The 22140-nt window shown below is 38.2% G+C and overlaps 8 protein-coding genes across 8 annotated transcripts; 5 read left to right on the top strand and 3 right to left on the bottom strand.

Annotated features, from left to right (window-relative positions):
• Positions 1-2012: 2012 nt before the first annotated feature.
• Positions 2013-3398, top strand: BDF20DRAFT_873419 (HAD-like domain-containing protein). The gene is made up of 4 exons (XM_053081203.1): positions 2013-2082; positions 2144-2272; positions 2345-2743; positions 2832-3398. The coding sequence occupies exons 1-4, from the start codon at positions 2050-2052 to the stop codon at positions 2958-2960; spliced, it is 690 nt and encodes a 229-aa protein (XP_052935466.1). The 5' UTR covers positions 2013-2049; the 3' UTR covers positions 2961-3398.
• A 397-nt stretch (positions 3399-3795) lies between these two features.
• On the bottom strand, positions 3796-4492 carry BDF20DRAFT_550255 (uncharacterized protein). The gene is made up of 2 exons (XM_053075725.1): positions 4181-4492; positions 3796-4111 (listed from the first exon to the last, which is right to left on the bottom strand). Exons 1-2 carry the CDS (start codon positions 4359-4361, stop codon positions 3921-3923), a joined length of 372 nt encoding a protein of 123 aa, XP_052935467.1. The 5' UTR covers positions 4362-4492; the 3' UTR covers positions 3796-3920.
• BDF20DRAFT_820674 (uncharacterized protein) lies at positions 4382-4887 on the bottom strand (the record flags this gene model as incomplete). Its single annotated transcript, XM_053077554.1, has 3 exons — positions 4382-4559; positions 4628-4721; positions 4794-4887. 3 exons carry the CDS (start codon positions 4885-4887, stop codon positions 4382-4384), a joined length of 366 nt encoding a protein of 121 aa, XP_052935468.1.
• A 7122-nt stretch (positions 4888-12009) lies between these two features.
• On the top strand, positions 12010-13021 carry BDF20DRAFT_873470 (uncharacterized protein). Its single transcript, XM_053081204.1, has 3 exons — positions 12010-12068; positions 12179-12717; positions 12776-13021. Exons 2-3 carry the CDS (start codon positions 12183-12185, stop codon positions 12925-12927), a joined length of 687 nt encoding a protein of 228 aa, XP_052935469.1. The 5' UTR covers positions 12010-12068; positions 12179-12182; the 3' UTR covers positions 12928-13021.
• A 2674-nt stretch (positions 13022-15695) lies between these two features.
• Positions 15696-16233, top strand: BDF20DRAFT_836008 (uncharacterized protein; the record flags this gene model as incomplete). Its single annotated transcript, XM_053078909.1, has 3 exons — positions 15696-15818; positions 15941-15968; positions 16010-16233. The coding sequence occupies 3 exons, from the start codon at positions 15696-15698 to the stop codon at positions 16231-16233; spliced, it is 375 nt and encodes a 124-aa protein (XP_052935470.1).
• A 16-nt stretch (positions 16234-16249) lies between these two features.
• On the top strand, positions 16250-16798 carry BDF20DRAFT_873486 (uncharacterized protein; the record flags this gene model as incomplete). The annotated part of the gene is made up of 3 exons (XM_053081205.1): positions 16250-16427; positions 16501-16593; positions 16650-16798. Coding segments are annotated over exons 1-3 (268 nt in total), but the record flags the coding sequence as incomplete, so codon positions are not given.
• On the top strand, positions 16605-18070 carry BDF20DRAFT_941593 (uncharacterized protein; the record flags this gene model as incomplete). Its single annotated transcript, XM_053084798.1, has 4 exons — positions 16605-17186; positions 17407-17478; positions 17534-17629; positions 17744-18070. Coding segments are annotated over exons 1-4 (636 nt in total), but the record flags the coding sequence as incomplete, so codon positions are not given.
• A 287-nt stretch (positions 18071-18357) lies between these two features.
• Positions 18358-22058, bottom strand: BDF20DRAFT_873493 (uncharacterized protein). Its single transcript, XM_053081206.1, has 7 exons — positions 21836-22058; positions 21690-21756; positions 20948-21630; positions 20453-20876; positions 19562-20376; positions 18730-19461; positions 18358-18659 (listed from the first exon to the last, which is right to left on the bottom strand). Exons 1-7 carry the CDS (start codon positions 22010-22012, stop codon positions 18609-18611), a joined length of 2949 nt encoding a protein of 982 aa, XP_052935473.1. The 5' UTR covers positions 22013-22058; the 3' UTR covers positions 18358-18608.
• Between the last annotated feature and the right edge of the window lie 82 nt (positions 22059-22140).

Genomic DNA, 22140 nt, shown 5'->3' on the forward strand with positions numbered 1-22140 from the left:
TGCATAAATGTATATGATTATAGACAGCCTACGTAATAACACCTCCTATAATCATTTTCTTTATTGCATATATCCTCCGTAACCGTAGAAGCATCCAATATTTGATCTATCGCTCTTTTCTGATCCTTTATAAATTTCTCCATCTATAAACCGAAATTCGCCTGCCAACAATTCACGTATAATCATCTACAACACGATGACAAAAAAGGAAACAATACCAATTTGGTAAGATATTCTTCACCACTCCAATTCTTGATCTACCTTCTTCTTTTTTCCTTTATTCTATTTCATTCTTGCAGTTTGCCAACCTCAATGTGAGATTTTTTAGAGCGATATCAACTTAAATGTTGACGGACAGATACAAAAAAGATCTTGAGAACAATCAACAAGAACAATTTACAAAAGTATTCTTTAAATAACGGCCAAACGCAAATGAAACGATCGGAAACCGGGTTGAGATAAGTGCTCCAATTACAGTGGATAATCTACATCAGTATTATTGCAAAGTAAGTAAATTTATGAAAGAATGAAAGACAGAAGGAGCTATAGACACTTCTGTGGCAATAACGTCTACGGTAAATTTAGCAACCGACCACTCTGGAGCAGACGAAATGGATCAGTGTCTCACAATAAGTACTGCAGCAGTTCCAGCAACGTACAATTATAGACCTACATTTTTGGAACAGACCACAGCGTTGGGTCATCTTAAAGCTGCTACTATATCCCTTAAAGGTCTACCTAGCGGTACGCAACAGGTGGAAAACAGTGAGAAGCAAGAAAAAGTCAATCGAAAATATATTGCTTTGCTCGATCGTTAATTACGGTTTACCATATGAATAACAACCAACCATAGAAACATGAAAACAACACAGCCAGACTGGAACTATCTTAACCGAATCGAAAAGCTATATTCACGTATCCCAGAATTTTTTGCGGACAAATAAAAGATATATTACTCTAAATACAAATATTCTTGTACAAACTGTAAATCTTATCAATTAGGATATAGTGGACTAAATTAAGTAGCATGACTATAAAAAGATGTTGATTGTCTTTATTTCGAGTTAACATTTGGGTCTCTTTTATATCTTTTGAGGTAAGTAATTTGTTAAGAGAAAAGGCATCCCTGAGATGTTGTAAGTAAATATGGGCAGATAGTAAAATACATGTGGTGTTGTTTAGGTGAATAATTACATATATTTGGCCTTGGTAATTATAGAAGACATCACACAAGCAGAAGGTGCTACTGAATGGAAAAGTGAATCGAGTCTAAACATACTGACATTGTCGAATAGGATTATTAGAACCGAACTCCTGCCCTTCGACTATATATACGCAGTAGAAGCTTAGTACGAAGGGATCTCCGACGGATGAAGCATTCGCAAACTTTTGGATCGACTCGTTAACACAAACATCACGTTGTAGCATGCAAGTACCTGTAGTGACGATAATTTCCTGTATCAGACAAACTAACTTATTCAACAATGAGTCATCCGTTACAATGCGCCATTACTAATGATAGCTGACTCAAGTTATTAATCCTTTGTAATGGAGTTAGTCACCGAAACGAACGAAAAATAAATGTGAAAACTGTTCCAGTATCACATTTGAGCTTCCTAGAAGGATATACAGGTAATGTTTTGCTTATTGCACATAAGTGAGTTAAAGTGAATAATAAAGTGCTGTGGATAGTATAGCTATCGCTATAAGTTTTACTCTAGGCGACCGACACCGACATCGACGCCGACAACGACGTAGTGCCATTCTTATAGAAATGGAAAGTACTGTTATGCCGTCTTTTATCAGTAATGTGTTGAAGCCGGACAATAGCATTAAAAACGTCAAGAAGTTATCGATTGTTAGTTGTTATAATTCAGAAGCCAAAAAGTCCACTATTCAGTTCCTGAAATTTCATACCTCTGTAAATTATGTAATTCACTTTTCAGAAAAAAAAAAGGCGCCTTATCTCTTTGAGTTGCGCTTTGCTTTTAAGTTCTTCCATTTCCGTACTTTTTTTTTTTTCCTGGACAACTTAAGTTTAGAATAAAGATGGCCTATATCACTCACTGTATATTTGACATGGTAACTTCTTGAAGCAGTGAACAGTAAGGAAAACTTGCTAACTCAGGTACTCAATATCAAGGATGGGTTGCTACTAGATACAGAACGTGTTTATACGGAAGTTACTCAACAGATCTTGGACAAATATGCTAATGGTGTAAAATTTACTTGGGATGTGAAAAGCCAGTTAATGGGTCGTTCGGGTGACGAGGTACAGTTGCTATATGCACTTAAGCTTGCTTTATATGTACAGCATATTGAACTGACTACTTTCTTCATATAGTCAGCTAGAATGGTAGTGGATACCTATAAACTACCTATGACCATTCAAGAATACCTCGATATGACCGCCATTATTCAAGAGGCTTTATTTCCTAAAGCAAAACTCATGCCGGGTGTAGAAAAGCTAATCAAGCACTTAAAACAGCATGATATACCTATTGCCGTCGCTACTTCCTCTACACGAGCAAAATTTGAATTGAAGACTTCGCTAAACAAAGAGATCTTTGACCTGTTTGACGTAATTATATGTGGTGATGACCCCGAGATCAAAAATGCCAAACCCTCTCCCGATCTCTTTTTGGCAGCTCAGAAACACTTAGGAAACCCACCTGCCGAGAATTGTTTAGTATTTGAAGATGCTGTGAATGGTATTCAGGCTGGTTTAAATGCGAAAATGAATGTAAATAAGAATACTGTCGAATACAGCAAAATACCTTCTACGTTATATCTTCTCTTTAATCTAATAACTTTGCGCTCTATTTATGTAGGTTGTATGGATTCCTGATGAGAATATTAAAGCATTGACTGGTGAAGATACGCATGGTGCACATTGTGTCTTAAATTCTATGGAAGATTTCAGCCCAGAGGCATTTTCCTTGCCACCATTTAATGAATAAAGCCCATGAGTGTATATAAATTGATTTAATGCGTAGAAGTCGAACTGGAAATGATTAGTGCTTGTTTTGCTGTGTAATTAAATGTATGGAAGCAAGATACAGTCTTAAATCACGTCTGAACATCTCGAGATCGTTTAATTTATAGATTCTGCGGCTGTAAAAGGTTGTTGGACCTCTAGATTGCTTAAGCTCGTAGAAAAAGTATAACTCTCGCAGCTAGTTTACCATTTTTCAGTTATCTTTACTTACAATGTAAACAAGCTTGTCTTGAAATGAAGCATCGTATTTCAATTATATAAAGAAAGTTCTTTCTTTTACCCCCATTAGTTCAGATTTTATAAAGGAAGGCTTTGTATTTTACCATCTATTAAGAAAGAATGAACATGCTATTTTAATAGTACAATCCGAAGCGAATCGATACCGTGTACAATATAAGCGAACAAAGTGAAATGGAAGGAAGCTTGCCTACAATGGGTGTATTCAATGTCACAATCCTTCTATTCAAGCAAATAGCACTAAATTATTCTGTCACTGCCACTGGCTTTGGTCAGCGGTCTATGATTACAGCAAGAATCCAATGCAATTACTTGTTGCTGTACGGGCAAAACAGATCTGCAGCTTTTTTTTTTAAGACATAGTACTGTTGCGCTACCAGTATATCATATGCTCGATAGATATATATTTGAGCCGCAGATGGTATCAAACATGTAAATAAAATGATAGGAAGTCAAATGCTTTCAAGTTTGTCATAAACGAAAACTGCTTTGTTTAATTTTGTCCTTTTTACCAGCACTCATAATTGCATTAGCGATTGATGTGTATTCACGATAAAGAAAGTTACTCTACTTATGTTCAGAAATCACATTGAGAAGAAAAAAGCGTTGCAGTAGAGTATAATAATTGACTATTGTATTACGAAAATACGATGAGATAAGCATGGCAAACAAAGCCAAAAATACGTTATTTTTTATTAAACAACCCTTTTTGCAACCATTTTGGAATGGGTTTAGATGTTTTGGTTTGTGAAGTTGAACTGTTAGACGAACTGGAAATTTTAGGAGAGGAAATGCTTGATGCAAGGGATTGAGATGACGAAACATGTGTCAACTCTTCTTTCATGTCTAGATATTCTTTCCTCAAAGCATTATCACCTAGGTTAAATGCAAAATTTAATTACACGTATCTACAACATCTAAAACGATCCTTCCGCTTATACCTACCTTTACTTCCCTTCTCAATCCATCCGAATAAAACATTGGAAGCAGGTGCTAAACCTGCTTTATATAAGGTAATATTCGGTTCCACTAACTTTGCTCTTGGTGGTAAACATAGAACAAATTTACGCTCCGGCGTTTCTAAAAGACTACGGACAAGACCGTATAATGCAGAGACTAATACCATCCGAAAGTAGACATAATATGTCAGTTAAGTGAGTCTGTTGCGATTGTTATATCAATTGAACATATACCCTTCTCTTTTGAATAGAATACAGCTTGAACAATTGTATGATCAGGCATACGGACGCGAATAGTTGTTTTGGGATATTTCTTCAGTTTCTCTTGTTCCTCCACATCTCTCATCTTTTGTGTCTTCAAAGGCCTAAGATAAAGGATCTTTGATTAGCATGACTAATGTTAGCACTATAATGAGTATTTCTCAAAACTTACTGACTTTCCAAAGCTTGTCGTCTGTCAACTGCTGATTGATATAATTGTTTAACCTCATTAGCGCTCAACTTATAAACTTCCTCAGGAAGATCAGCTATTTTCAGAAGTAATTATAGTTACTACTGGGCAATTCAAGGCTAAATTGTTCTGTCGAATTTAACTTTACGAATGGGAGAGGAAGTTTTTGGAGGGCTTAGAATCTTTAATTGTCTGTCAAGAACTGTTGCATTGTTGTCTGTAGCAACGGTTGATGCGGACATGTTCAAGTTGTTCGCTTCGAAATTAACAAAGAAAAGGCACAATGTGCAGGTACACACGTTCTGACTTCAAATTTTCATAATATCATTGACTGCGGACCCAGTACCGACGCCTCGCTTAATCAACTACTTATAAATTTGATTGCCCGGTCCTTGCATTTTTTCAACCAACTTGATTGCGTTTGGTCCTCGGTTTGGTCCTCCAAAAAAAAGCATAAAAATGGTACTTTTTCTGTAGTTTAAAAGCTGCTACAGTTTTATAACATATATAAGTATATATTTTTTGAATTATATTGAAATCTATATATTCGTTTATATGTGAGAACGATAATTTTTTTTTTTTGTTTTTTTTGTATTTAATTCACGTACTTTATTAAAAGCGACTATACGGACAATAAATTATATTTTGATAAGTGGCAATAAAAGAAGTGAAGAAAAGGCATACATAAAAACTACGACAAAGAAACCATTAAATATACTACGAGCTCGTATTGAGTGTTCTGAATCGAACCTCGTCTTGGTAGACTGTACGAACTCCTGCTAGGGACCAAGAGATGCAATCAAAATGGCAGCGCCAATGATATTTCCAGATACTTAAAAGTATCAAACTAACCTGAACGATTGTGTGGTCAGGCAGAGGAGAATTATCTAACGGGGAACAAAGTGTTAACAATATATGCCAAATGCCAGTAGGTGTGGCAGGAAAAGAGATAATTCTATTTTCCTCCAGTGCCGTGATCCAAAATTGCCATTTAGGTGGACAACCAACGAAAAAATGAAAACCATCCTCAGGGGAGTCTCTGCAATGGCGGCAAAGAGGGGAGTCAGCTATGACAGGATTGATGGAAAACAGCCAAGCTCTGTACCCAATGCAATTATGCCATAAACGCCACCATGGAGTTAGCACTGCATGAGGGATTGAGAGTGACCAGAACCGTTTCCATTGAGCCGGAGGCCGATACCATAAAGGAAACACTTGAGGAATCCGAGGAAGGTCACTAAAAACGGAATAATCAGGATGCCAGTATAGCCGTAGCATACCAAGCGAAAGCTTTAAAATGGTGGTATTGTTCTGAGAACCAGAAGGTACACGCCACTGGGACATATCAGGCAACCATAAGGTGCTGTAAGATACATTAGGCCATCGTGAAGTGGGCGTAGGAGCAGCAGCCGTAGGAGGGGCCCGGACATCAATCAATCGGTTTTGAATAAAAGGAAGCCATTGTATTACACCTTGGGAAAGCAAACTAGGTATCCTTTTCAGTTTCGGATAGTCCTGGAAATACGTATACCCTAGCGTGTAGAAGCAGTTAGTTATCGAAGACCAAAGGAGAACAGTAGAGACGATTAAATGCCGTGGGAGGCTATTGAGATCCACGGGTAAGGGGCCTACAAACGAAGGGGAACGCTGTAAGGCACTACGAAGGGGCAAATCAGCAATTCAGCGGCCATGCCATGAGGAGGAAAGAGATGATGAAGGAAGTTTCATCAGCAGAGAACATAGGTGGAGCATATTCGGAAGGAAGCGAAATGATGAACGATAAGTGGCAGTCGATAAAATCCATGGTAGTAAGGACAACTGACCGGTGTACACTTGGATACAATGTGCCAGTAATGGGGAGACAAAATCGGTTGATGAAGGGGGCTGTAGAAGGCGCTGAACATACACAAGATGAAGAGCTAATTGTTGTCGGTGCAGATCCACTAAGCCTAGACCACCAAAACGTTTAGGTGAGCACAAGCGCTCCCACGATGGAGCAGGCCAGAAAGGAACCACAAAAGACCGGACAATGCTACGAAGCTTATCAAGCCAGTCCACCGGAACAACTACAACACGCAGGAGATGCCATAACTTACTAAGTATCAAGGAATTAGCAACTAGTGAGGCACCTCGGACAGACAATCCCCGTTGTTTCAGGAGGTTACAGTGACGGACTATTTTCAGTTCAAGGGAAGCTAGATAGTGTTTTAGTTGAGCATTGGTTGAGAAAAGAGGATAGCCAAGATATTTGGCAGCAGATGGACTTTCAGCTGTATGAAAGGTTACAGATTCCTGATTAGCAATATGGAGCCATGCCGTATGCGGATGACCAGAGAGGGAAACAATTTCTGTTTTTGTCAAATTGACACGGGCATTACTAGCGTTACCATAAACTGTAAGGAGGTCTTTCAAGACACGCCATTCCGTAGGTGTGGTCAAGAAAACCTCTAAATCATCCGCATAGCTCAATAATTTGAAACGAGGGGTGTCTTGCCAGTCAAACAAAGGCTGTGGTTCAAAACGGACACTCAGACTGCGAGCTAGAAGTTGTCCATATCGACTAGAGGAGGCGGAGGTTGAGAGCAGTGAAACGCCTTTGATGTCAGAGCTCGACAAAATGGTACGTAGTAAGGGTTCGAAAGCTAAATTGAACAACAGTGGTGATAAGGGGTCTCCCTGCCGAAGGCCACGTTGTTGGCGAACGGGAGCACTTAACCATCCATTGATGTGAAGGGATATTTCTGTGTCAAAAAATAGGCTAGATAAACAAGATACGAGGGAAGCAGGAAAGCCGAAATGCTTCATAAGCATCTGAAGGTAGGTAGGATGTACTCGGTCATATGCTTTTTCTTGATCAAGGAGGACAGCAACAACAGGGTAAGACATACCACAATGGCTATAATGTGACATTAGTATTTGGTTAACCCACCCATTATCCGAGATTAGTCGGTGCGGTAAAAAGCCAGTCTGATAGCGATTAATCAGCTGTGGTAAAACGACATTGAACCTATTAGCTAATAGTTTTGTGAAAATCTTCGCATCAGTGTTGATCATCGATAGAGGCCGCCAGTTCTGTAAGAGTTCAGGATCTCCCTTTTTGTACAGTAAGACCATCCGAGTTTGTTTCCAGGTGACTGGGAAAATATTTTCAAAGGCGTCAGCATACACTTGAAGGAAGAGTTGCTTAAAGCTCGGAATGTTCCAGGAAAGCAGATGGCGGTAAACCTCATACGGTATGCCATCTAACCCAGGACTTTTTTGTGAGGGCAAGTGGTTAACTATAGAAATAAGTTCTTCTGACGTGGGCGGTGCTGTAAGATCATTCTGTTGAGCGTTTGTAAGACCAATCGCCTGCGTAACATTATCGAGTAACGTTTGAACTGCCGACAGGTCGATAGGATCAGGGCGATAAAGGTTGCTATAGAACATATGAGCTTCCTCAAGGATAGCATTAGTACTAGTTAAGACAGGGCCATCTTGACCACTTTTTAAAGAGTGAATCGTTCGTTGTGCTTGTCTTTCTTTGATAACCCTGTAAAAGTATCTATTATTGCGCTCTCCTTTCTCATGCCATCGAGTGGCTGACCGTAAAAGATGTTGCTGCGCGGATTCTTCCTGCAATTTGTCTAGTTTCTGTTCAATAAGCGACACTTGTCTGTTGGTTATATTGAATGCTGGCTTATTTAAGGAAAGCAGGGCTTCCCGTTGGTGTTGAAGTTCGGCAATGGTTGTCTGCCTTTTAGCAGTAGATCCATGGGAGAATAGGTCTGCAATGTGTTTTAATAATTGTTTTAGAGCCTCCCAGGTACTTTGTGGGTTGGAGGTGATATTATTACGGACTTCAAAGAACTCAATGAGGGCAGTCTTTAATAAATCCACAAATATATCGTTAGACAGCAGCAAAGGGTTGAAGCGCCATACCCCGGGTCCTACGTCCAAACGATCGGGTGACAGGTCAGCCATCATGAGGACATGGTCTGTCCAAGCGCTAGGTAGGTACCGTTGAGTTCTGTTAAGGACTCGTGGGGTAATACTTCGGTGACAGAAGAAATAATCGATGGTACTGCGAGTGACACCACGCTGGAAAGTAGGAATGCTTGCAGAGAAGCAGTTATCATAATAATGAGTGAGGTGACGATACCATTCATGAAAACTAGGATTGGTTGAAGTGGTTGATAGAGAAGCTAGCGACATATTAAAATCGCCAACAATAAAGCTGACATCTGGAGCCTCCTTTGTAAAAAACGGTTGTGACATCAAGGAGGCGAGGAAAGGCATTCTATCATGGGTAGTTGCTGGAACGTAAATATTAGTTATAGAGCATATAAAATTACGGGTAACTGTATCGATGATGGTCGCTTGTAAACAGCGTTCATCGAAAGTGACAATTTCATCTGTTAACAATAACGTCGGGTTTAAACAGATAATGGCACAATACTTAGAGAGTAGGATTGCACACTGGGGAAAGAGGAAGGAATGGAAATATTTGATTTGATCGATTATTCATTGCCCTCCTGGGCGGTCATGACTATATTGGGAGGAGTGGTATCCGCATCTATTATCAGATCCATATCATCAGTGTGAGCAGGAGTTAAACGACTATGAAGGGGTGTAGTTGCCGAACTAGTGTTGGCATCGGAAGGCGCAGGTGTTGCAGGCTCGTCCAGAGCCATACTGGCAGCAACAGTGATACTGGCATATTTTGAGCCGGCAGTACCAGTGGGTGTATTGAATGGAGACAAAGTATGATCTACAGAAGCCTTAGCGGTCGTTGATCGGGTAGCATATCGTTTTGCCTTTTTCGGGATGATAAGGCCAGACTCATCATTGATGGTAGAGGAATGTGTAGGGCTATCGGTGGGGCGTTCTTTATGGGTGAGTTCACTCAGGACTTCATATTCGGCAATGGCGTCAGTATCACTTTGCTCATTAACGTTTAAAACAGGAACGGGGACGTCTGCCATGCGGCAATTTCGGCGAATATGACCCTTGCGATGACATTTATAGCAGGTCAAATTTTGCAAAGCAGGACAGTCTTTACGAACGTGCCCGGCTTGGCGACAGTAGTAGCAGACAGGAGGTGCGCCTTTCCAGCTGGCAGGGGCTAACGTATCCCATTCAGACAAGAACAGTTTACGGTCCAATGGTTGTACGGGGGAAGGGTCATCGTCATCTCTACCGCTGGTGTCAAGCAAGATGGAAAGTTCGCCCTCAAAGAAACCTCGATTGGTAAGCATCTTGATCTGGCACACCTTGCCATAAATGGCCATAGATTTCTTAAGCTTACTTATCAAGGTTGCTTCATCCTCAAATTGAAAGAGGGTGAGGTTGACACGCGTGAAAGTGGTATCAACCTTATCTACGAAGCGGCTGGCTTTGTAGGTGACATGCTCAACAGTTACGCCATGCGAAATGGCTTTGGTGTTGGCATCATCGGACTTGAACTTTGTTGCAATAATTAAATCGGAAAGGGGACGTGTACTACGTAAAGAGATAGGATTAAATCCCCCAAGGACAGGGCCAAGCTGATCAGTGATCAATCTATACGCGTCGGTATAATGATCAAAAATTTTAGAAGGAAACTTGAAGATAACTGACCCACTCGTAAGAGTTGAGTGGACGATCGACGTGATTTGTTGTGAACGCAAATAAGCAGCCACGTCAGGTGCCTCGTAAAGCAGCTTAGCAACGAAACGTTCACGTTGGCCATCATGAACCTTTTTTAATGGCGCCGGGATACGGCTGGCGCTTTTCCGAGCAGTTACAGTTGCCCAGGTAGCCTCAGAAGATGAGGATGCAACACTCATTGTCAAATAGGTTGAGATGGTGTTGGCAAAAGTGGTTACGGGTTAGGAGGGGTATGTCGCGATTTGATTGGTGGATTTAGTTGAAAAACAAAATACACGGAAGAGAGCTGAGAACGATAATTCATTTTTCTTGCCTTAAGGCAGGTAAAAGCTATTTGAGACACACTTTTTGAAATTCTGAAACACAAAATTTAAGATAAAATTTTTACATTACATTAAGTTTTTGAGATATCTTTTAACTTTTATGGTCTCAGGTAAAAATTTTATTTTTAGATATTATTTTCTTTTTTCCTGTTTTTTTTTAAACTATTTCTGTTTTTTTTGGATAAACTTTATGCATTATGATACAAGCTGCAATTGAATAAACCAACCCACCACCATTTTAAACTCTCTTGAAGCATTACAAGAAACAATGATTACTATGTAATGTCTGTAGTAATGGAAAACTTCCTCTTCTAGGTTCTTAGAACAGTTTCAAAACTAATTTTTGCGTATAAGTATTCTGGCGGTCTTAATTTTCTTTTGAATCACTCAATTACTCGATCAATGATAACAAATTACTTACATAATTGTCGCAAACTGATGCATTACTTAAGTAACAGCGATAATACTGTAGCACATACAGCCAGACAGCATACAGTCCACCATAGCTTATTTATTTTCGCATTTTAATGACTTTTTACATAACCATCACAAAATTATTGTAAGAATATTTAATAACATTTAATATCAAGCCCACGATGTTGACGTAATATAATAGCTGCTTACTCCTATAGATGTAAGAAGAATTGCTGCTTCGTTTTCGCTCAAATGGTGGGCTTCATTGGATGTTTATCTGTGGATCGGGTTCAAAATATGGAGGACCTACGTCAATCAATTTGATTGAAAAAAAAGCAAGGACCAAACAAACAAGTTGATTAATTTTGGGCCTTCGGTCCTCGATTCGAGCTGCTATCGTTGTTACATATGAAAGCGCCTATGAATCTCAATATCGTTCATTTATAAGGTTTTTATATACGCTATAATAATGTAAAAACACTTAAACTGTAGAAAAAGTACCATTTTTATGGCGGCCCAAAGTAAGGCCCAAATGCGATCAAGTTGATTAAAAAAATGCAATGATCGAGCAATCAAATTTATAAGTAGCTGATTGAGCGAGTGGCGTGTTTGGTGAGATAACACTTACAATACACGAGTACGTACAACCAGGTAGAGAGAACATTCTAGCACGTCTATCTATATTGTATCTAATAAAGGTTATATACAACATATAACAAGATACAAGTCTTAAGTATAATAACCACCCGCCCAAACACCCGAACCTGAAATTAGTGACTAATTTCTATACGCGTCCTCAAATGATATAATTCCCATTCGACCTCACACAGTAATTAATCTTTCTACTTCATCCGAAAACCAATGAAGACACTAAGTTCATAGTCATCGACTCATAACAGTTATCAGTTTCAATTGACTAAATATCTCAGCGAGACGTCGACGCCTGCGTTTAAATAAAAGTCAACTCCCGATTCAATAATCTACAAATTTCTTCAGAATAAGGAAAGATATCAAGTTCCTAACTATCGATTCATGTAATCTCCATAAACACCATAACGGTAATCCATCCATGCAAACAAGCAAATATTGCACACATTAATGAATATTAAGGCTGTTTTTTGCTGTCTTTCGGCTAATGATACTTCCCTTCTGTTAACAATCCTCACAGCATAATGTCTCCAATTTGCCCCATGTCTGAAGTTAATGATAACATTCGTTTGAAACTATTGATTGAGAAGGTTAATGATGCTTATGAAGAATATACCAGATTGCCTGAGGCAGATATTCAAGCTGCAAATGTAGCTATCATGCATTCTGTTCTGAAGCTAAACCAGGATGATGTAAAAAAAGTGGTCCACAAAAACCTTGGCAGAAAGCAGCCAACTGATTATTCGTTGATGCTGGGCCACTTTTGCCATGAAAGATTGATCAATTTGACCAAGATCGCCCCAAGCGAAGTGAAGGAGGCTGTTCAGGACCCCAATAATAAGGAATTGGTTGAACAGCTTAAAAAAAATTCTTTCACTAAGCGTATTCAGGCCATTCATCCTTCTTCTTATATTGCCAAGGAATATAAGAATGATCTCAAGGGATTGCAAAAAGCCATTGATGATATGTATGTTAAGTATAAAACGAACATACTTATTGGCTATTGCACCAAAACAGAGACAATTGCCACATTCCCTTCTGGCACCATGCATAATTCAGGTTAGACACTTCATTTACCATTTAAATGATGAGGACACATCAATAACAGTTTATTTAGTGGGCTCAGCGAATGCCTTATCATTCGTAGAAAAGAAACTGAATGCTGATCTTTCCTTTATATTGTGGAACAAACTTCCGAATAGCGCACCCTATACTGGTAAGTGGAAATCCCCTAAGGTACATATTACGACTATCCTGTTGTTGACATAGAATCGTAGCTGTGTCCGGCAGTCTACCTGTAGTCGAGTTTGTTCCAGCAATGCAACCAGTTTGTCGGTCAGTTCCCCCTCCTGTTCTTCATAATTCCGCTGCTTCCTCAAACTTTGTAGAACCTTATCGAAAAGGTTCGAGAGACAAGCTTAAAAGAGAAGTTCGAGGAAGGATGTTGGGCTTGTACAGTAAGTCATCAAATATTTGCGGGTTTGAACAATGGCAGAAACACTAAAAAAAGTTTCTGATAGGAGAACAAACTGGTGAGGCACAAGCTGATCATGTGCCATATAAACAGTTGTTTACGGAAAAGCATCCTACATATAAAATTGTGGGATAGCCGCGCGATGTTCGTACCACCGTGCCATCTTCCAATTGGAATTTATCAGAAGTAAGATCAATTGAAGCTTCTCTTAAATTCCATAAAATAAACTTTACTCGTAAATGATGTTAAAAAAGAATTTCAAGTCTCATTGCACAACTATGATTTGAATTTTCATCTCCGATGTTGGAGAGGTAGTGACAGTGATTAGAGCAGTCAAGTAAAGAATGTTTTCATAAATTCGTATGATACCGGATTATAGTATTGACGATGTAAAGCAGAGAAAAAGTATAAAAAGATCGCGCTTCAATGGTTTATGGGATGCAACCAAGACTTAAACAAAGGAAAGCTAAAATGTAGCGTCGTCAAAAGACTGATTACTGTTGCTTTCCGCTCGAATAATTTGACGCTTTACCTCTATTTCAGACCGACTTTCGCCAAAGAAGCACATTAGCATAATTTATTACACTTCTTCGAAATTCAGACTTCCCTTGTCAGACCAGTTAATGCTATGACAGTATCTGATTCTTGCTCTAACAATTGCTCTTGCAATTCTATGTTACCATATTCAATCGGAAAGCAACAATAGACGAAATAATTATAATGGACGCCCATTACTTAAAAGGATCTATCTTTTACATATCCAAGAAATCCCTTATTGGCCGTCCATAAATGAACCAGTTTAAAAGATCGAAATTCATGTTGATGGTGATGCGATAATCTAAGTAAAATATATTTCATAAAGATAACCTGTTTAGTTTTTATGTTACGTAACTAATCTCACCTAAGAATTATCTATATTCCATATTCTCTCCTCTTTAATCGAACTACTTATTCAAGCTTTTTAAAAAATCAGGACCAAACTTTACTAACGAGAAAAAAAAAAACTTTTTTGAATGCTCAGCCAATTAGCCTCTGAAGTTGTCCTTAACTGCTAAGTACTACTTTTTGTACCGATTAATCGTAGGTAAAATTTATGACGTGCCATTGCTGGTATCGACATCAGTTGCTTATGTATTTATTACTTTTAAACATAAGTTTGAATATATACGTTGCTGCAACTAGCATGGTCGGAAAACTCCATTGGTTTACTTCATTTTTTCCTCTTCTGATCAATTCACAGTAGCATCTTTGTGGATGAGATACTTGTTAATTCTCCTTATTCGATAACGGTTGGATAAAGGTCCTTCATGTTCTTACTTGTGTATAATAGCTCAAAGCTAAACGTTGATAAATGCTTTATAAGAGAAAAGTAACATAATTCAGTTAATACGAAAGATCAGTTGGTAAAGTATGAGAATGCTGGATTGTGAAAATGATTGGTATCTGTATCAATAGATAATTACTATGAACATAAAATTGATATTATTTATACATAGTAGAGCATGCTACTGCAAATTGCATCTAAATATAAGACTTCTACATAACATACTTTGATAAACGGTAAAGAGAAGTATTCATTGTTCTAATAGGACTTTGCAGTAATGTTGTGTTCAGTAAACGTCCCACGCAATAGTACACAATATTTCTGAAATAAACACATCCTCATATCAAAATGAAATTGAAGTAACTGTTATTTCTAATACTGTGTCGAGAGACTGTTTTTATTGTTTATTATTATATGTAAAAGCTTTTGATTTTCATTCCTTTAGTAAAGCGTATGCTTGAAGATGTGGAAGGTTTGTTATTCACGACTTATCAACGTGAGAATTATATAATGTGCCGTTTCTATGCCTGACACGTCGGTTTCAACTAGGTTTCGTAGTGACAGGATTAGAAGTCGTGATTCGAGCATTTGTTTTCCCCAAGGTGATAAGACCACAACCAGTATATACCAGCGCCATTCTTCATTTGATATTATTTACGATCAAATAATAAGTAGCAGTAAACAAAATTCTTTTCTTGGTTTACAGATAATATATGTAGAATTATATAGCACGCCTTGCAGCAAAAGTAGCCATAGAAATGCAGTGTGGAATTTTTATTCAAAGTAATACAAATAAGTACGCCTGGCATAAGTGATAATATACAACGCTAGTTTAGTAGCTTGTAGACTTTATAGGGCTGTTAGACTCTTAGACAATCTATTTACAATTAGTAAGTGTAAGGACTGTATAGTAAATGCAAGCCATCAGAAGGTTGAGCCAAACAATAACATTTGTTTTAAAAGACTGAAATGCGTTGAGAAATAACGTGCTGATATAGAAGGCTGGCGTTTGATAACAATCGTTTGGTAATGTAAACGCTTCATTCCGATGAAGAAAGATAAATACAAGTGTACCTCGTTGCTTCAAATTTTTAATACACTCTAAGAGCAACCAAACGTTTAATGCCATACAGAAGTGCTCATATTGTGTTCTTTCCTTAATACCGAATATTGTAGTTGTACTTTGCTGGTAAAGAGTATTTGAACAAAAGGGGTATTGGGCTAGGAGCAAAACAAAAAATGGCCTGCCTCTATTTACTCAACTGGTGTCTACATCGAATTTTATTGGCAAACTGGGTTCAAAATACGGAGGACCAACAGACAATGAAGTTGATTGAAAAAAAGCGAGGACCAAATAATCAAGTTGATTAATTTTTGGTCCTCGGTCCTCGGTACGCGGTGTGACTGCGAGTTATTTTTGAACTTTTAGCTTCAATTTTACACTTTATACAAATTTTATTGGACAATATATATTTTTTATTCAGATACCTTTGAATTATTTTAAGATGAATGGTATAATATTCTTGGACGATTCATTGAATAAATAATTGGAGACGTTATTTTGAAGGTCAGTGGACATTTTTCAATTGATAGTGGCATTACGTTAAAGTACTACGAGACGTACTGGGTATTTAGTGTGACACGCTTATCAGCAATAGATACAGGGTTGTGGTTTACGGGACTTTATTTATGGATCATATGGATTGATCTACGCGTTAAACTGATCCCAGACACGTTCTTCCGCCACGTAGATAACGGTTGTTGTTGTCAATCGTAATAAAAAAAAATAGATGTTGTCAAATTCGAAGCATTTAGACGTCCTTTCTTTGACTTTTCATCATCATCTTCTTCTTCTATACTTTCTTTCCTCATCCTGTAAGCTACTACTCACCATGTACAAAGCCAAAATCTTGCAAAAAATCAAATCGGTGGCAGAAGCCCATAAGAATAAAGTCAAAGATGAGTCCTTCCGTAAGTAACACATGAGCGCGCTGCCACAAATAAGTTATAGTGGTAATCCTCAAATTATGTTTTGTATGACTAGTAAACATCGAATGCACGGATTGCAAAACACTCGGATATTTCAACAAGGCATACCATGAATGCAAATTTTACAAAGCAGTTTCTGCGGCTGATGGTAAGTATCATGCTCTCATTGCAAGACAAGTTTATGTTTGCTTAACGGAAATTTAGTTGGAAGTAGCGGCAAGAAACGTAAGCAATCAGCTACAATCAAGGAAGAAAAGAAGCAAACAACTGGAGATATCAAGTGCATCAGTTGTGGCCTAAAGGGTCATTCTACTTCTCGTTCCCTCGAATGGAAAAGTTGCCAAGGGTTATACAGCCCAACTCGAACAATTCTGCAAAGTCTTCAACTTCAAAAAGTTCGGTTTTAAAAGGTAAAACCTATAGAAGAACTTCCTCAGCAAAAATATTATCCCTAATAGTAAACACACCCCTATTTTTGCTTGTGGCATAGTCTAACCGCTTTGAAGGAGAGTTCTGATGTAATGTTTCGAAACATGGTTAGGTCGGACGGTTTTACTGTAGACTTTTTGTTCAGCCGCAAAAAAAAAAGCAAAAGAAGACATGACCATTCATAATTACACCTTGGCTTTGGAAGAATTTTCTTATGACGAAGTAGAAGACGATTACAGACCCGCTTTCATTGATCCAGGCCGAAGATCTATTTTCACAGCGGCAATAGGGCTGAATCATAGCAAACATCAAGTACGCAGCTGCTCTACCAAGGAATATTATCATATGACCGGCAGTACCAGATACGCTGCAAAGCTGGAAAAGAAGAAAGCAGGCACAATTAAAATGATCGAAAGTGGCATAACGACCGCCAACCTTCTATCATCGAACAACATGACCGTCATGTACAATATATAATGCAGCACTTCGAAGCCTTGTTCTCTTTTTACGGCGAAAGAGCTGCTGAAGACAGATTTCGTTATACCAAAATCAGGAACGTGCTGCCAACAACATAGTCAATATGCTTGTTAATGGAACCCACAAAGTACAATAAGCAATTGAGGTTGAAGAAGAAGAAAGATCGAAGCAAGTGGCCAAAGAAGAATACCGACAGAATGGCCTTTTGTAAACGTAAAAAGAAGAAGAAGAAGAAGCAAAAGGTTCCAGAAGAGAAGGAAGAAGCAGATGCGAGAGAAGTAAGCGATGTTCTCGCTAAGAAAGATAGGTAAGGTTTTTAAATGATAAGCAATTCATCCACTATTCGCAGAAATATTGATAGAATTTATGATTTCTACAGCAATTCCCTGAAGAACAAGTGGAAGCCTGAACCCTTTAGTGTAGGCGACACTAAAAAGATCCCTCTGATTGTAGTTGGTAATGGCATGATCGGGAAGACTGCAGTGCCCATTAAAGGCCATAAGACTGGTGTCGTGGGAGTTCTTTGGCGTGCCTTGAAGCGAAGAGAGGCTGCTGGCGATTTACTAACGATAACAATTGATGAATACAAAACCTCTCGAATATTCAATAATTGCTGTTCCAACAATCTTGAAGCATTGAAGACTGTTCCCGGCCAATGTATCCTTGCCTGCAAAACCTGTTCGAAACTTTGGAACCGGGACGTTAACGCTGCTAAAAACATGTTGGCAATTAGCGTTTCGATCTGGAAGTCAACGGGAAGACTTGTGGAGTTTTCTAGAAAAGCATCAACCACTTAACCCGATCGTCTAATCGCCAGCACGAAGATGTTTTGATTTTTACAGGTACGCGTCTCAATTTTGTGTAGTTCGATCTTGAAGCTATAACTTAATCGTCTCAAAAATTTACTTTTTTCTAGTTATATTGCGGCTTTGTCTAAACCCAAAGTTAAAAAACTGTTACAACAAACCCCAACCCTTTAGTCCATAATCCTTTTTACCCTTGAGCCCTAAGGGGTTTTTAGATTCTCCTCAGCCTTTGGAGCTGAGGAGAAGTTTAATATCCCGTGTCCATTGGGCTTTTAAAAATGTCAGTAATAAAAATCCTTTGTTTAAACGTAAGATCATTATATTACAATTTAAGATGCTGTGTGTTGCTCTAATTACAACTAGTAAATATAAATTCAAGAGTGTAAGAAAGTAGTCGATATGAAAACCTCTTTCTCAAAGATTTGTATAAAAAGATAGACTAAATGATAGCTTAGAGCTCGTCTTCATCGCTATCTTCAATAATTCTTTTTGTTTTGTATTTCTGTGTAAAGAGGAATATGATTCAGTTAGTGTTTATGCGACCTGTGGATCACAGAATTAATGGGTAGTACCTTTCTTTCCTCTTTTTGTACAATAGCTTCCGCATCTTCCTCTTCGACTGGTTCTTTTCTCTTTCTACCTCGTCTTTTCTTCCCTTCATCATCATCCTTTTCTCTCTCGTCTTCTTCCTCTTCTTGTGCCCTCGCTGCCATCACTTTATTTTCTTCCCTGACACGTTCCATGAGTCGTTTTCTTTCTTCTTCAATTCGTGCTTCTTCCTCTCTTCTTTTATTTTCTTCTTCTTGTTGTTCCCTCTTTTTCTTAGCTTCAGCTTCTTCTCTCTTCCTTCTGACAGCTTCTAACTTATCATTCTTTTCTTTATCTATTTTTCTTTGTTCTTCTATCTTTCTATCAACCTGACTGCTTAATGTCACACCATACCTTTGTCTTTGCTCAACGATCTTTCGATCGTATATGACTTGGTCTTCACTCTGCAGTAAGTGTTGGAATATCTCTTGACTAGAATTGATACAATTTTTGGCTTGCTGTAATAGTTCTGAATTTCTCTCTTCTTGGCTTAATTCAGCCACCTGCTGAGCATAAGACTGTTGGACTAGAGCTAGGTTATACGAGATAGTTTTATCGCTAGGTGTAATTAACAGTGCTTTTTGCGTGTTTTTCATGGCTTCATACATCATCTTATAGTCCTTTTCCATTTTACTGAAAAGGTACTGTGCTTTTGCGAGACAGAGTATTAAGTTAACATCCTTGTTGTTGAAAAATTTCTTGAGGGTATTTTCATACTATTAAAATAAAATAATAACAACTGATGTTAATCACGATGCAAAAGCCAGCCAGGATTACTTTTATATATATATATATATATATATATATATATATTACCATCACAATGGCTTGGTTGTATTGCTTCATTTCAACATAAATGTGAGCAAGATTAACCCAGGCATTGGGATTCTTCACATCCGCTTCGCGCACTTGCGTGAATAAGTCTTGCGCTTCGTCTACATGTCCATTATCGGCAAGTACAATAGCTAAACCATTTGCTGCATACACGTTGGTTGGATCACGACGTAAGGCTTGAATATAGAAATTCACAGCTAACTTGTATTCATTAGCTTTCACCTTCTTCATCTTATCCCCCTTCATTTCTCTTGCTACTGAAGAGTGATAATTGCCGAGGGCTACGTGGGTATAAATATCGTCTTTATCACAGTCTTTTAACACTCGTTCGTAGGATCTTTTAGTCAATTTGTCAGTCTCTAGCACTTGTGCTTGTCCAATCATGATCCAAGCTTCTGGGTCATTTGGATCAGTATCAAATACTTCCTTGAAGTAATCGATAGCATCAGTACGTCGTCCTAGCATCTGCTGAATTGCACCCAGGCGTAAATGAGCATCTTTATATCCTGGATAGTCTTCAACAATTTTTCTGTAAATTGCTGTAGCCTTTTCAATATCGACGTGCTCCTCATAAAGTCTTGCCAGATTGTAACTTATAGTCAATTTCAAGTGTTTATCCTTTCCGGGTGCTGTTTCGATTTCTTGTAATGCAAGGCCATAATAATGTTCTGCCTCATTCAAATTGCCTGTTTTCTGATGCAAAACAGCCATATTATTCAATACTTCAGGTTTGACTTGCTTGACCTCGGGATCTTCAGCTGGCAAATCATTAAGAATTGATATCGACTGCTCATAATCTATATTGAATACAATAGATTAATTTTCGATTCAACGTTACCCATGTAGCACTCATTCAAAAATCCATTGTCTTACATTTTAATGACGATTTACTGTCTTTTTCCTCATTCATTTCGGCAATTTCTATGGCTAAAAATGGATCCTCATTTGCCTGATCTATCAACTTATTGAACAGTTCTAAAGACTTATCTTTTTTTCCAACCAATCCATATAGTGAGGCTAAAATTTGCATAATCTCTGGGCTTTCAGGTTGCAATTTGAGGAGTTTTTCGAATATTTCTATGGCAGGATTGTATTCTCCCTTCTTCAATTTCATCTGGCCCAAACCAAACTGTGATAACAGATGCTCAGGGTAGTATTCTACTGCCTGCGCGTAAAATTTGTATGCGTTTTCGTATTCCTGCATTTGATGATGTGCTCTAGCAATCTGATAAGAAGCATTTGCTTTAATGACTGAGCTTGTTGTTAAATCCATGGCCTTGGATGCTGCTTTCATTATCTAACAAATAGAATATAATAAAGAGAATGAGACGTAGTAGAAAGGCAATTTCTTCCACTAGTTTTACTAACCTCTTCTATTTCTCTGGTAAGGAAATAATGATCTGCTAGCATACTTAATACAACAGGATGTTCTTTATTGGCCATATAGGCTTCTCGTAAATGCTGGATACCGTGCTCTAAAGCTGTCTCTTGTTCAATAAGATTGGTATTAGGTTGTTTCGATTCATTTAATTCGATAATGCTGAGTAAAATAAGTGCGTTCGCATCGGATTGCGGGCTAACATCTAATACTCTTCTCAATGCTGCTTTGGCTTCTGAATACATTTTTAATTTTGCAAAACAAGTAGCAATACCCAAGCGAATCTCTACACCCGAGTACTTGCCACGTGCATATTTGAGAGCTGTTTGATATGTAATTAAGGCTGCTTTGTGTCTCTGAAGGTGATATTGAATTTTGGCTTGTCCTAAAAGAGCAGGGATACAATTCGGTCTTTTTTCCAGGACCATACTGAATGAACGGGCTGCGTCGTCAATTTTTCTGCGCTGGAGATATAAGTTGCCTTTGATGAGAAAGCTGGGCTCATATTGGTTGTGAATTCTGTCTGATTCGTTTATACATTGAGTAGCCGAATTCAAATATTCTTCGCGTTTTTTGTCGTCTTTTTCGTATCTGGCTAATCGTAAATAAAGTGTGGCTCGTAAATTAAGAAGAGGTAACTTTTGTCTTGGTAAGGTTCTTGAAGACTGACTCGCTATATGGAGAGAATTTAGTACATACTGAAAATGTGAACAGAAATCGATGACGACTTACCATAGTCTAAGCCAGCTTGAACTACTTGAATACTCTGTTCAATCTTATTTTGGCGATAATACTCAACCTGAGAAGAATAAGCAGGAAAAAATTAAATGTAATTTAGTCAAAGAAAGTAGCTGACGGGAATCAACAGTTCAGCTTACAGCTAATGTGCGATAGTAAGGAAGCTCGACAGATTCTTGACGAAAAATATCAGTCAACTCTTTCGGATTTGAGGGCAAATCACTACAAACAACTTCTAACACATTCTCTTGTTGGAGTGGTACTTCAATTGTCTTTGGTCGTACTCCGTAAGGGCTATCAAACATAGTAGTTGCCATGAAAGTATTCAGCCTAAAGGAGGTTTCCTCGTAAAGAGTATTATGGACTACAAAGGAGAAGAGACTGCAAAATCTGTTTAAAGAAGTTCGGAATTTCCATTTTCACGCTCCGCTTTGACAATCGTGGA

This window comes from Mycotypha africana, assembly GCF_025528875.1.
Source record: "Mycotypha africana strain NRRL 2978 chromosome Unknown BDF20scaffold_6, whole genome shotgun sequence".
Classification (NCBI taxonomy): Eukaryota; Fungi; Mucoromycota; class Mucoromycetes; order Mucorales; family Mycotyphaceae; genus Mycotypha; species Mycotypha africana.